At 57.8% G+C, this 12,652-nt stretch overlaps 1 protein-coding gene across 2 annotated transcripts; it reads left to right on the top strand.

Annotated features, from left to right (window-relative positions):
• The first annotated feature begins 14 nt into the window (after positions 1-14).
• Positions 15-10,769, top strand: GTF2F1 (general transcription factor IIF subunit 1). Of its 2 annotated transcripts, XM_060629978.3 has the most exons (13): positions 15-190; positions 285-504; positions 587-633; positions 1,203-1,275; positions 5,868-6,061; positions 6,849-7,019; positions 8,534-8,718; positions 9,277-9,430; positions 9,527-9,708; positions 9,815-9,888; positions 9,965-10,103; positions 10,316-10,433; positions 10,521-10,769. In XM_060629978.3, exons 2-13 carry the CDS (start codon positions 493-495, stop codon positions 10,723-10,725), a joined length of 1,554 nt encoding a protein of 517 aa, XP_060485961.1. In that variant the 5' UTR covers positions 15-190; positions 285-492; the 3' UTR covers positions 10,726-10,769. The 2 variants fall into 2 exon arrangements, with proteins under 2 accessions (XP_060485961.1, XP_060485962.1); XM_060629979.3 differs by having other exon boundaries at positions 15-504; positions 9,530-9,708.
• The last annotated feature ends 1,883 nt before the right edge of the window (positions 10,770-12,652 follow it).

Below are 12,652 nucleotides of genomic sequence, written 5' to 3'. Positions count from 1 at the left end.
GAGCGGAGTGGCGCATGCGCGAGGCGCGCGAGAGCTCGCGAGGAAAGCCGGTTCCTCCCTCCCCTCCCAGGATGCCCCGCGGAGTGTGTCGTCACGGGGAGGCGTGTCCACCGGGCTGATTAAATTAACAGCGCTATATAGAGCCGCGAGAGCGGGTCCGGGCGGTAGACGGCGCTTCCTCCAGCTGCGGGTCGGTGGTGGCTCCTCCCTCTAGAAACAGTCGAGGGGAAATACGTGACGCGGAGGAGGTTGCCATCGCGACGCACCCCGAGTTTCTCTTCCAGGTTAGGCGCAGGCGCAGACGTGACCGGAGTGGTCGCCGAGCCGGCCGAGCGAGCACGGCTTCCCGGTAGTTGCTCCCAGGATCGGTGGCACCTCGGCCTTGGGGTCCTCGGTCGGGGCCAGAGACCCGGCACCGCGAGAGCGGCTTCCCCGCGACTGAGGGACGCGGACCGGGCCGGACCCGACCCGAACCACCGAACGTCGTCGCCCATGGCGGCCCTCGTGAGTATGCGGCGGAGTTGGGGGGGTCCCTGCGGCGGCCTCCGCAGCCCCGCACTCACCGTCCCGCCTTCTCTGCCCGCAGGGCCCCGGCAGCCAGAACGTCACCGAGTATGTCGTTCGCGTTCCCAAGTAAGTCCCTGACCCCTCTTCCCACTTCCTCCGAAAGGGGTTCTGTACCTCCCTGAGCTCGTAGACATGGCCGGCACCGCCTGTGCTTCTCGCTCTGACGAGCAGGGGGACCTGAGGAAGGGGCTGGAGTTCAGCCGAGGCCTCTCTGGGGGCATCACTGTGTTTGGAGCAGAACGAATGAATGAGTGCTTCAATAGGCGGCAGGATGCAGCCTTCTGGCCTAGCATTCCCTCTGGCAGGAATGCCTCTTCCCCGCTTGTGACTCCGTGGGGTGGATTCTTGTTGGTTCCGTAAAACCCAGTTCCAGGACGTTCCTCCCCCAGGAAGCGTTCCCTGCCTGCCCTCCCCCATCCCCAGGGCAGAGTTCCTCATTATTCCCACATGTTGGTTCCCCCAGATCTCTGTGCCTCCTTCTGCTTTTCTTCCGCACGGGGTTGGGAGGGCATGGTTCTGTTCCCTGACAGACTGGGAACCCCTGGGGTCTTTGGTGGGTCCCCAGCACTGCTGAGCCCGGGAGGGTTTGCTAAATGAACGAGTAACTGAGCACTGCCCCTTCTTGCCCGTTCCAGAAACACAACTAAAAAATACAACATCATGGCCTTCAATGCAGCGGATAAAGTCAACTTCGCCACCTGGAATCAGGTAAGTCTCCATTGTGAGTGTGACAAGGGGATCCTGCACTGGGTTGTAACAGTTCCCTTCGTGATAGTAGCAACTGAGGCTTGGTTTCCTCACCTCTCCTGGAGCGGAGGTCCAGTGATGTGCTGAGGCCCAGGCTGAGCTGCTGGGTGCATCCGCGTGAGGCAGATTTGGATGCTTAACTGCACCCGCCCAGGCCTTGTGGAAGGAGAACGTGCAGAAGTTGTGCCCGCTGACAGGCATTTTTGGCCTTGAGTTATCTGGGCCAGGGAGGGGGCTGCCTCCTACAGATGGTATTTGAGAGCCACCTCTGTCCACGGGCGCTGCTTTCACAGAACACACCATAGCCTGGGCCGCGTATAAGCGACACAGGTTTATTTCTCACAATTCTGAAGGCTGGGAAGGCCAAGATCAAGGCGCCAGCAGATTTTCGGTCCGGCGCGGGCCTTCCTCCTGCTTCATAGATGGCTGTCTTTTCACTGGCCTCACGTGGCGGAAAGGGTGAGGGAGCTCTCTGGGCCTCTCTTGTAGGGGCACTAATCTCACTCACAAGGGCTCCACCCTCGTGACCTAATCCCCTCCCCCGAGGCCCCACCTCCCCCTAGCATCCCACTGAGGGTGAGGTTTCAACATCTGCATTTTGGGGTGGAACACAAACATTGAAGCCACTAAAGAGTTTTAAATCAGGGTGGGGGGCCCTGCGTGCCTCAGTGGGTTGAGCGTCCCACTTTAGCTCAGGTCATGATCTCGCTGTTCCCAAGTTTGAGCCCCAAGTTGGGCTCTGTGCCGACAGCTCAGAGCCTGGAGCCTGTTTTGGATTCTGTGTCTCCCTCTCTCCCCCCTCCCCCACTCATGCTCTGTCTCACTCTCTCGCTCTCCTCTCTCTCTCTCAGAAATAAACATTTAAAAAATTAAAAATTTTTTTAACAGGGGAATTATAAAGTGATCCAGGCACTGTCAGGAGACAGACTGTGGGGTCAAGGGCAGATGAAGGGTGTGCAGGGTGGAGGTGTCGGCTGTGGTCCAGCCGAGTGATGATTGCATGGAGCAAACAGCGTTATGAGACGTGGGTGGATCCTAGTGTGTTTGGAGCGGAGCCCATAGGGTCGGTTAATGATTGGATGTTGAGGGGTGCCAGGGCCAGACGGATGGAGTATTTGGGAGTTCAGTTTGGGACGTCTTATATTAGACATCCCGGAGGGGACAGTAGGTGAGCGGTTGGACATGTGAGTTGGGAGAGCGGGAGGGCACATCTGGGCATTTGGAGCAGCGTTTAAAGCCACAGAGACTGGAGCAGCCCAGCAGGGGACTTGGCCCCAAGTCTGAAGTCGGCATGGTCGGGCCTTCCCGCGGTCGGGCAGCTCCAACTGCTCAGTTGGTTGTCGAGCACAGGTCTGCCTTTGGACTATTTTTTTTTTTTTTTTTTTTTCTAAAATCTGTTTTAGGGAGAGAGAGCCAACGGAGGAGAGGGGGAGAGAGAATCTTTTTCTTTTTTTATGTGTGTTTGTTTATTTTATTATTATTATTTTTAACATTTATTTATTGCTGAGAGATAGAGACAGAGCATGAGCAGGGGAGGGCCAGAGAGGGAGGGAGACACAGAACCCGAAGCAGGCTCCAGCCTCCGAGCTGTCGGCACAGAACCCGAGGCGGGGCTCGAACTCATGGACTGTGAGATCATGACCTGAGCTGAAGTCGGACGCTTAACCGACTGAGCCACCCAGGCGCCCCTAAAATGTTTATTTATTTTGAGAGAGAGCACAAGTAGGGGCAGGAAGAGAGAGAGACAGAGGATTCTAAGTGGGCTCTGTGCTGACAGCAGACAGCCTGATGCAGGGCTCAAACTCACACTGTAAAATCATGACCTGAGCTGAAATCAAGAGTTGGATGCTTAACTGATCCACCCAGGGGCCACTCTGGACTATTTTTTTTTTTAAGTTTGTTTATTTTGAGAGAGAGAGAGAGCGCATATGTGTGCATGCACAAGCTGGCTGGTGGGGGGGTGGGGGGGCGGGGGGGAGGGCCAGGGGAGTAGGAGAGAGAATCCCAAGTGGGCTGTGTGCTACTGGCGTGGAGCCTGACATGCGGCTCAATCCCACAAACTGCGAGATCATGACCTGAGCCAAAATCGAGACTCAGACACAACCAACTGAGCCACCCAGGCGCCCCTCTTTTGGCTATTAAAAAAAATTGTTTTTTAATGTTTATTTTTGAGAGACAGGGTATGAGTGGGGGAGGGGCGGAGAGCAGGGGAGACAGAGGATCCAAAGCAAGCTTTGTGCTGACAGCAGACAGCCCAAAGCGGGGCTTGAACCCACGAACCGTGAGATCATGACCTGAGCCGCAGTCGGATGCTTAACTGACCAAGCCACCCAGACGCCCCTCTTTTGTCTGTTTTTAAACTTGACTTCACCCAGCTGAGCAAATGAGACTATTTGAGAGAGGCACGATAACAACGTGCTCCTCTGGATATTGGGCAGGTGGATACTTGCTCCAGGCGCCCTCTTCCCTGGTAGGGTGCCTGCCTGCCAGCATGGCCAGCTGCCCACATGTTTGTGTACAAACTAGCATGTTCCCCCCACCTCTGGCCTCGCCTAAGTTATCCAGAGAGGGTGCAGTGTTTCCAAATCCCTCATCACTCAGTGGGGAGACAGCCTTCATCATTTACCATCCAGGAGAGAGAAATAAGCCACCTTCGGGTACCCTGCCCCCAAATACTCCTCGCTAAGAGGAGTGACTTGGTAGATACCTTGGGAACCCACCACTCTTGGTCCGTCATCAATAGGAGATCCCCTGTCCCGGCATCCATGAGAACTGAGAGGAGTCTGCACCTCGGCCACTCGTCCCCGTGGAGGGTCCGTGCCCCTCGTCACCCACCGCCGTGAGGTGCAGAGCCTGCACAGTTATCACCTCTTGAGACACGTGATCTCCCAGCCGCTAGTAACTTGGGGGTTACACGTACCCTGTTCCCTGATTGTCATGGGGGGACGTCACTCATCACTCCTTGCTTTTACCACACGGAGGTTACACTCCCTAAAAACCTAGTCACAGGGAAATGCAGCCCCTTGAATTTTCATTGCCTAAACGGCACACTCCCTAAAAAACCAACGAGGGGGATTACATTCCCTGGAGAAAACTAATTTGCTGGGTTGACAACCCCCTGTCACTTGTCACTCAAGGGAGGGGGCGGGTACAGCCATCTAAGCACTTAAAACCACAGGGGACATCCCCCTCCTCCGGTAGCCGCTGCTCACCCAGGGCAACGTGTGGGCAGAAACCCCCTCCAAATGCACTCTTTTAGCAACTGTCCCTGGAGACCCTCCGCTGGGCTAAAGGTGAACACACCAGGCAGGGGCCCTGCCCTCTGGGGTGACAGTGTTCGGGGAATCAGGCCTGTTTACCTTCCTTTTGTAGTGAGGCACATCCTGGGCCGGCTCCCCAAAAAGGTGTGGGGTGCGCACCAATTCCCTCGCACCCCTGTGAGTGTCCAGATTCCAGCCTCGGGCTGGGTAGCTCGACTGGGTATCATAAGCTAGCCTGGTAACCATTTTCTCTCAGGTTTTGAGGGTTTTGTTCCAGTGTTTTCTGGCTTCTGGTGTTGGCTGTGGAGAGCTTCTGCCATTCTCCCTCTTGTCCTTTGTATCAGGGGTCAGTAGGCTTTTTCTTAAAGGACCAGTAATTATGTTGCACTTGGTTGGCCGGTGTCTGTGCGGCAGCCCCTCAACGCTGCGTGTCTGCACATGCGCAGTAAAGGCACAAGGATACATCGCGTGGGCGTGGCTGTATGCCAGTAAGACTTTGTTTCTAAAACGTGGCCCGCCCCTCGGCCACGGACTTTTCCCCCTTCTTCCTGGGAGCTGGTAGGATCTTTTTGTTCCCAGCTGTCTGAAATCTCTTGTCAGTAGGAAGCAGTGTGGGTCATCTTGCCTTTTTCAGTCACTATGCCTTGGGACTTGTTCCCTACAGTCGCCCCCTTTTTCTTCTCTGGCCGCTCTGTCTTCCATTATGTGGAGGAGGCCCCGTGCATCAAGCCAGTGCCCCGCTGATGTGCGTTAGGTTGACTTCCAGTCTTCTGCTGCAACAGACTGGTGTGCTAAACAGCACTGTGCGTGTCATTTCACCTCCGCTGTCTGGAGGAGGGACCTCTAGGGTGAGCGGCACGTGCATTTTAAAGATCAAAATTTGGAAAACAGCCTTTAACGGTGCCCGAATGCAGAGAGCGGGCCAGTTCCTTGTTTTTTGTTTTTGTCCTGTCACCAAAATGATCTCACTGTTTGTTTGTTTATTGATTTATTTCTTTAAATGTTGATTTAGAAAGAATTTCAAACTTTCCAAAGCTGCCAAGTAGACCTGGCACGAGGGTTGCCCACATGCCTTCACCCAGATGCACCACCGAAGGCCAGCATTCTACCCCTTTTTTGTTTCGCTAAGCAGGAGGTTGGCTTTGCAAGTCCGCAGCTCAGCCTGGGAGGTGGGGTGAAGAGGGCGTTCAGGTGTTCTTGCGGGGTGGGGGGCGGCGGGCACAGCTCGAGTGAAGGCAGGCAGCCCTGACGGAAGGTTTGTTGCCTGCCCTCACGCCTGCTCCGTCACTCCAGGCCCGGCTGGAGCGAGACCTGAGCAACAAGAAGATTTACCAGGAGGAGGAGATGCCCGAGTCGGGTGCGGGCAGCGAGTTCAACCGCAAGCTTCGCGAGGAGGCTCGGAGGAAGAAGTACGGCATCGTCCTCAAGGAGTTCCGGCCCGAGGACCAGCCCTGGCTGCTTCGCGTCAACGGCAAGTCGGGCAGAAAGTAAGTGGTGGCAGCGGCGAGTGCCTCCCGCGACCCCCTCGCGTCCGGACTCGGCTGGGCGTCCCTCCCTGAACTCCGCGTCCCTCGTGGGGTTTTCTTTCTGAAGATGAACCAGGCTGGTGCTGGTGCAGGAGCCCTTAGGGACCAGGGTACGTACAGGAAGCCCGAGAGCCTGTCCTGACCACACGCAGCGAGCGGCTGCCTGGGGACCGGGGGTCGTGAGGGTTGGGAGGTCAGGTGGGTGGAGGGGGCTCCAGGAAGAACAGTGTGCACAAAAGCAGGGGACGGTGTGCAGAGCTCTGCGGTGTGACAGTGACAGAGCATGGTGGATGCCAGGATGCAGCTGGAGCACGGGTGGGCCGGGGCCCAGGGGAGCCTTGAAGGCCGTGGGCAGGGAAGGGCACTCTGTAAGACTTCCCAGACTTTCAGGGCAGGGAAGGGTGAGGGCAGAGGCCAGGAGGAGGCTGGCACTGGTTCGGGCATGAGGAGAAACCTGGAGGCAAATCCGGAGGGGTGTGACTGCAGCGCCCCTGCCTCACAGCTCACCTAACACGGTCCTTCCAGAAAGGACCGTGATATGTACCACGAGGGGAGCCCCGAGCTCGCTGTGTGAGGTGGGGAGTGCTGCCCGGCTTTCCAGGTACCGAAATCGAGGCTCCCACCGTTGAAGGGCCGGCCCAAGATCTCTCAGGCTCGGAGTTTGCTCAGAGAACCCAGGTGGTTCTGGAGAGAGGGCAGGCCAGGGGGCTGGTCGTGAGGGCCAGGCTGTGACGTTGCCTCCCTGCAGGTTCAAGGGCATCAAGAAGGGAGGTGTGACGGAGAACACGTCCTACTATATCTTCACCCAGTGCCCCGATGGGGCCTTTGAGGCCTTCCCTGTGCACAACTGGTATAACTTCACGCCGCTGGCCCGGCATCGCACGCTCACTGCCGAGGAGGCCGAGGAGGAGTGGGAAAGGTGAGTGTGAGCCACAGCTGGGCCTGGAGGGAGGCAGGGTGCGGGCATTGCTTCCCCAGCTTCCCCAGAAGGGGCTGACACACTTGGAAATGGAGTGTGTCACCATAACTTCTGCCTGGCCGGGGGCTGGGTACTCGGTGGTGACCAGGTCCGACTCCACCAAGCCCTTAGGGAGCTCCCAGTTCAGTGGGGGAGACGGACATGAAGGCATCAGGGACACACAGGGCCCGAGAGGGCTGGGGAGGTAGTAGCTGCTGAGCTGAGCCCTGGAGCAGGAATTGGCAGAGCAGGGGGAGATCCCCGGGGCCCACTTGGCTTCCCCCCTAGAGTGGAGGGCTATGGCTGGACCAACTACGGGTGAAATCCACACTACGTAGTTTGTCCTTTAACCGTTTGTAAGTGTCCAGTTCGGTGACAGTAAGCCCATTCGCATTATTGTTCAACCATCACCGCCATCCCTCTCCAGAACTTTCTCGTCTTCCCAAACTGAAACTCTGTCCCCATTAAACAGTAACTCTTTCTCCCTCTCCCCCAGCCCCTGGCTCCCACCATTCTCCTTTCTGTCTCTGTGAGTTCGACCCCTCTAGGGATCTCCTATGAGTCGGATCATGCAGTATTTGTCCGTTTGCCTCTGGCTTATTTCAGTCACCATAATGTCCTCCAAGTTCATCCACGTTGTGGCACATATCAGTGCTTTGTTCCTTTTTTAATTTTTAATTTTTATTTATTTATTTTTTAATGTTTATTTTTTTGAGAGAGAGAGTGTGTGTGCACACAAACCAGGGAGGGGCAGAGGATCTGAAGCGGGTTCTGTGCTGACAGCACAGAGCCCGACACGGGGCTCGAACTCGGGAATGGCGAGATGGTGACCTGAGCCAAAGTTGGACGCTTAGCCGACTGAGCCACCCAGGCACCCCCATCATTCTTTTCAATTAAAAATGCTTTTAATTGTAAAAAACATAAAATTTGCCATCTTAACCATATTTAAATGTACTGTTCAGTAGTGTTAATTACACTCACATTCTTGTGCAAGAGCTTTACTCCTTCTCACAGCACTGATGAACTTTGCTTATGCTGTTAGATGTAATCCTAAGCTCTCCTTAGATGCAGTCATATTTTTTAAAACTTTTATCATCAAAGTAAATGAAAACAGTTACTTCTTCTCATAAACACAAAGGCATCCATAAACTACCATCAAAACAGATGGACATGAATATGTTGTGTCTAAATTCTGTTGTCTGAGAAAGGACCTGAGCTGGAGAGAGATGCTCTCTCCCAATACCACATGAAACTTTATCCTTGAGGGACATGGGACAGACAAGGGATCAAAGCAGGGCCAGCTCTCCCCATGTGACTTCAGGGTGTTCCATGCCATGGGTGTGAGTCCCCTCATGTCACCAAAGTCGTGTCTGTCATTCCCCTTTGGGGAGTGCCTGGTGGGGACGCAGGGAGGAGGCCCAGTTTTGAAGCCAGGCCCCTTGTCAGCCCCCACTGTACCCTTCCCCTGCCCACAGGAGAAACAAAGTCCTGAACCACTTCAGCATCATGCAGCAACGGCGGCTCAAGGATCAGGACCAGGATGAGGAAGACGAGGAGAAGGAGAAACGCAGCCGCAAGAAGGCCAGTGAGCTGCGCATCCATGACCTGGAGGATGACCTGGAGATGTCGTCTGACGACAGCGAGGCCAGCGGCGAGGAGGGTGAGGCTGGTGGAGCCCCCCTAGGTGGCCGTGTGGACCGGCCTGGGTCGTACTCCCTCAAGGTGTCTGAGTGACGACTCAGGAAGGTTGATGCCACTGAGGGAAAGCTGAGTCACTCACAGTCCCCTGGGAATGAGGACAGGGCACAGTCCGCTGCACCGGCCCTTGGGGAAGCACGGGAGTTGGTAGGAGGCAGAGAAGAGCGACGGGAAGGTCTCAGCTGCAGCCTTTATTGGGGTGTCCATGGATGGGCAGCGCAGGGCAGGGTGAACAGCTTTGGATCAGCCCGTTTGAATGATGCTGGTGGGCCTTGGGCTACAGGGGTGGGTTCTAGTTGTCTGATACACGGTTCTGGGGGATGCAGGGACGGAGATGGTGGCCCTGAGTGTGAGTCAGAGAAAGCGAGTTGGGGGTATAGACTTGGACCGGTCAGTTTACGTGGAAGAGGCCAGTCCTGGGCGTCTCTCCATGCTCAGTGAGGCCCCCAAGATGTCCAGACATCCTCAGATTTCCCAAACGGGACGAGTGCCCGGCCTGAGTCCCGCTCTGCTTCCCTAGGTGGCAGAGCTCCCAAGGCCAAGAAGAAGGCACCGCCGGCCAAGGGAGGCAGGAAGAAGAAGAAGAAGAAGGGGTCCGACGACGAGGCCTTCGAAGACAGCGACGACGGGGACTTTGAGGGCCAGGAAGTGGACTACATGTCCGACGGCTCAAGGTGAGGCAGGCGGGAGGCGGGTGTGAGGTGGGCGTGAGGCCTGCTCCAGCCCGGCCCACGCGCTCCCTCACGGGCAGCTGGTTCTCCGCCTTCCAGCAGCTCCCAGGATGAGCTGGAGGGCAAGCCCAAGGTCACCCAGCAGGAGGAGGGCCCCAAGGGCGTAGATGAGCAGAGTGAGAGCAGCGAGGAGAGTGAGGAGGAGAAGCCGCCCGAGGAGGACAAGGAGGAGGAGGAGGAGAAGAAGGCGCCCACGCCTCAGGAGAAGAAGCGCAGGAAAGGTGGGTCCCCTCCCCGCTGCCCGGGCGCCCCGCTCCCAGAGCCCCTCATCTGGGGTGGAGCCGGGGCGGGGCGCCCTGGCGCTGACACTCGTCCGGCCCCACGCAGACAGCAGCGACGAGTCGGACAGCTCAGAGGAGAGCGACATCGACAGCGAGGCGTCCTCGGCCCTCTTCATGGCGGTGAGGCCCGGGCCCGGGCAGGGGCGGGCGGGCGGGCGTCTGTCTCCAGACTCACATCCCAACCCCGTTTCCGCAGAAGAAGAAGACGCCCCCCAAGAGGGAGCGGAGGCCGTCGGGAGGCAGCTCTCGGGGCAACAGCCGGCCGGGCACGCCCAGCGCGGAGACCGGCAGCACCTCTTCCACCCTGCGGGCCGCCGCCACCAAGCTGGAGCAGGGTGAGCAGGGCCGTCGCCCCACCCCTCGCCGCGACCTCTTGACCTCTGCCCTCAGTCTCCCCTCCTGCCTCGGGAACAGAGGCCAGAGTTGGGGCAGAGGCCTGTCCACCCCGGGGCCCCCTGGACACGGGGTCCCAGCCCCGCTCCTCCTGGGCCTCTGGGGGGTCCAGCCCCCCCAGGCCCGGGGCTCAACCCCTCCCCTGCTCCCCCAGGCAAGCGAACGAATGAGACGCCGGTGGCCAAGCGGTTGCGGCTGGACGCCGGGCCCCAGAGCCTGTCCGGGAAGTCGACCCCTCAGCCCCAGTCCGGGAAGTCGACCCCCAGCAGCGGGTAGGTTGGCGAGGGTGGTGGGGGGTGGGGCAGGGGCGCAGGGAGGCCTCCCGCTGACGCCCACCCACCCCGCCCTCCGCTCCTCAGCGACGTGCAGGTGACCGAGGACGCAGTGCGCCGCTATCTGACTCGGAAGCCCATGACCACCAAGGACCTGCTGAAGAAGTTCCAGACCAAGAAGACGGGGCTGAGCAGCGAGCAGACGGTGAACGTGCTCGCCCAGATCCTCAAGCGGCTCAACCCCGAGCGCAAGATGATCAGCGACAAGATGCACTTCTCCCTCAAGGAGTGACGGCCGGTGCCCACCCACCTGCCCAATAAACGGCTGCCTCCCAACTTCTCTGGTGCTCACGTTGTCTGTCACCTGCTGCCTGAATCCCGGCGCCCCGTGTTGCCAATTCCAGAACAACCCTGGCCGTTTCCTTAGCTCATGTCCTTCCCTCTGTCCCTCGGGCCCTTCCTTCCGGAACTTTCCCTGCCCCTTAGAGCTTGCTCCTCTTAGCCCTCGGCCAGCTGTGCTCGCTGGGCATCCGCCGTCGCAGGCTGGCGGTCTCTCCAGCTCCGGCGTCTGGTTCTGTCTTCGGCTGTAGTTTATCCCCCGTGAACCCAGGAAGTGCTTGGCTTCCCTGACTCAGTTTTCCAAATCTCAAATGATCTTTGCTTCCTTTTCAGATCAGCTGGTCTGTTTTAAGTGTTCTGCCCCCAGTGCCTTTGATCCTTTCCTCCACGTTTTTGTTGAGAGCATCCTATCTCTGCCAGAGATCTGATACCCGAAGCTGACAGCCATCCCGTGTTCTCTTCTGACTTCTCTTCACGACTGACTCTTGTGTTTCCTAACTTTGGGTGGGGACTCACGGCCGGCTGAGGGGCTCTGCGTGGGCCTCCTGGGCAGCTGGCTTTGCAGGCAAACCCTACAGGTGCTTTTAGCCTCTGTTCCCCACCAGGTGTCCCAGGAGCCCTGGACTGAGCCCACGTGAAGTGGTTCTCGGCTGGCGGGCTCTGTCCCAACGAGGCCACAAAATCCCACACTCTTCTGTTGCTCATGTTGGCACCTGGGCCCTATTTTTCAGCTTTCCAGTGATGTTTCCGGGGCTTCCCTTATATTCCAACGAGTTAGTTCCGCATTTATTTTATCCAGCATTGCTAGGGTTGTGCCGTGGGAGGGCTTTTTGAGTTCGTGGCCAGTGTCATCGCTAGAAATGGAATCTGGCAGCTGGCGCTACTTTAGAACCCGTCCCGAGTGATTGGCTGGGGGCAGGACGTGGGGCTTCCGTGAGCAGGGATGCCGGAGACGGCAGGCTAATTCCCAGGAATGTCTCAGGTCTGTCTAACGCCCCTCCCCATCCTTCCGCCAGGCCTTTTGGGGCAGAAAGAAAGCAGCGTTGACCCCTGGCCCTCCACGCTCTTACCCCTGCCCTCCCTGCCACAGGGCTGCGGCCTAAGGCCTCTCCCCACCAGGCCAGCCCACGCGCCCTAGTGGTTAGGAGCAAGGGCCTGGTGTTCAGCAGGGTCTGGCTCCAAATCCTGGCCGTGTCGGATTCTGGGCGACTTTGGAGCAGTGACTCTTTTTGTCCGAAGGTGGTCTCAACGACACTGCGGTAACCAGTACCCACCAGTGCCGAGCGAGGGAAGCAGCGCAAAGCAGGTGGGAGTTTGGGTCGGTCCAGCCCTCGCTAATACGAAGAGCCAGCGGCCACTCCTGAGTTTGTGTCTGTGCCCGCCTGACACAGGCTTCCTGGGGCTCGGGGATGTGACTTGCAGTTTCAGCAGCAAATGCTCAACAGCCTCTGGTTTACACCCCTCCCCACAGCCTGGGCACCCCTGCGTCGCACGCCCCCCCCCCCCCACCCCCACCCCCCGGCAGCCACGTGTGCCCACAGTTTCTGGGTTTTGCCGGTCTGGGCTGCAGGGTCTTATCCGAGTTTTTACCTGGTCTTACCTGTGTGATCCAGCACCTCTTTAAACCTCCCTAAGTTATCTGGGCTTCTTTGCCTGGAAAACTCTCGCGAGCTTCTGTCAGGCGGCGTATCACACGCTTAAATGCGCCATCTCTCTGTCCTCAGAACCTCATGTGGGAAAGACTGATTAGCTCCCTCTCCTAGGTAAGGGATGGTCTCATTTCCTTGGTATTACAGGGGCCAGGCATGGAAGCCACTGGAAACTGCTGCTGTGCCTCTCAGACCCAGCGGGCTTAAGCTCCCCTCCCGCCCTGATGCCAG

The sequence above is a fragment of the Panthera onca genome, chromosome A2, assembly GCF_046562875.1.
Source record: "Panthera onca isolate mPanOnc1 chromosome A2, mPanOnc1 haplotype 2, whole genome shotgun sequence".
Lineage (NCBI taxonomy): Eukaryota > Metazoa > Chordata > Mammalia > Carnivora > Felidae > Panthera > Panthera onca.
The sequence above is the reverse complement of the archived record's forward strand: the minus strand, read 5'-3'. Positions and strand labels throughout refer to the sequence as shown.

Bases quoted from the DNA above. Each gene is read 5' to 3' on its own strand.
- GTF2F1 (XM_060629978.3), top strand. The intron at 9,709-9,814 runs GTGGGTCCCCTC...GGCCCCACGCAG, and splicing joins GGAGAAGAAGCGCAGGAAAG to ACAGCAGCGACGAGTCGGAC. The intron at 10,104-10,315 runs GTGAGCAGGGCC...CTGCTCCCCCAG, and splicing joins CGCCACCAAGCTGGAGCAGG to GCAAGCGAACGAATGAGACG.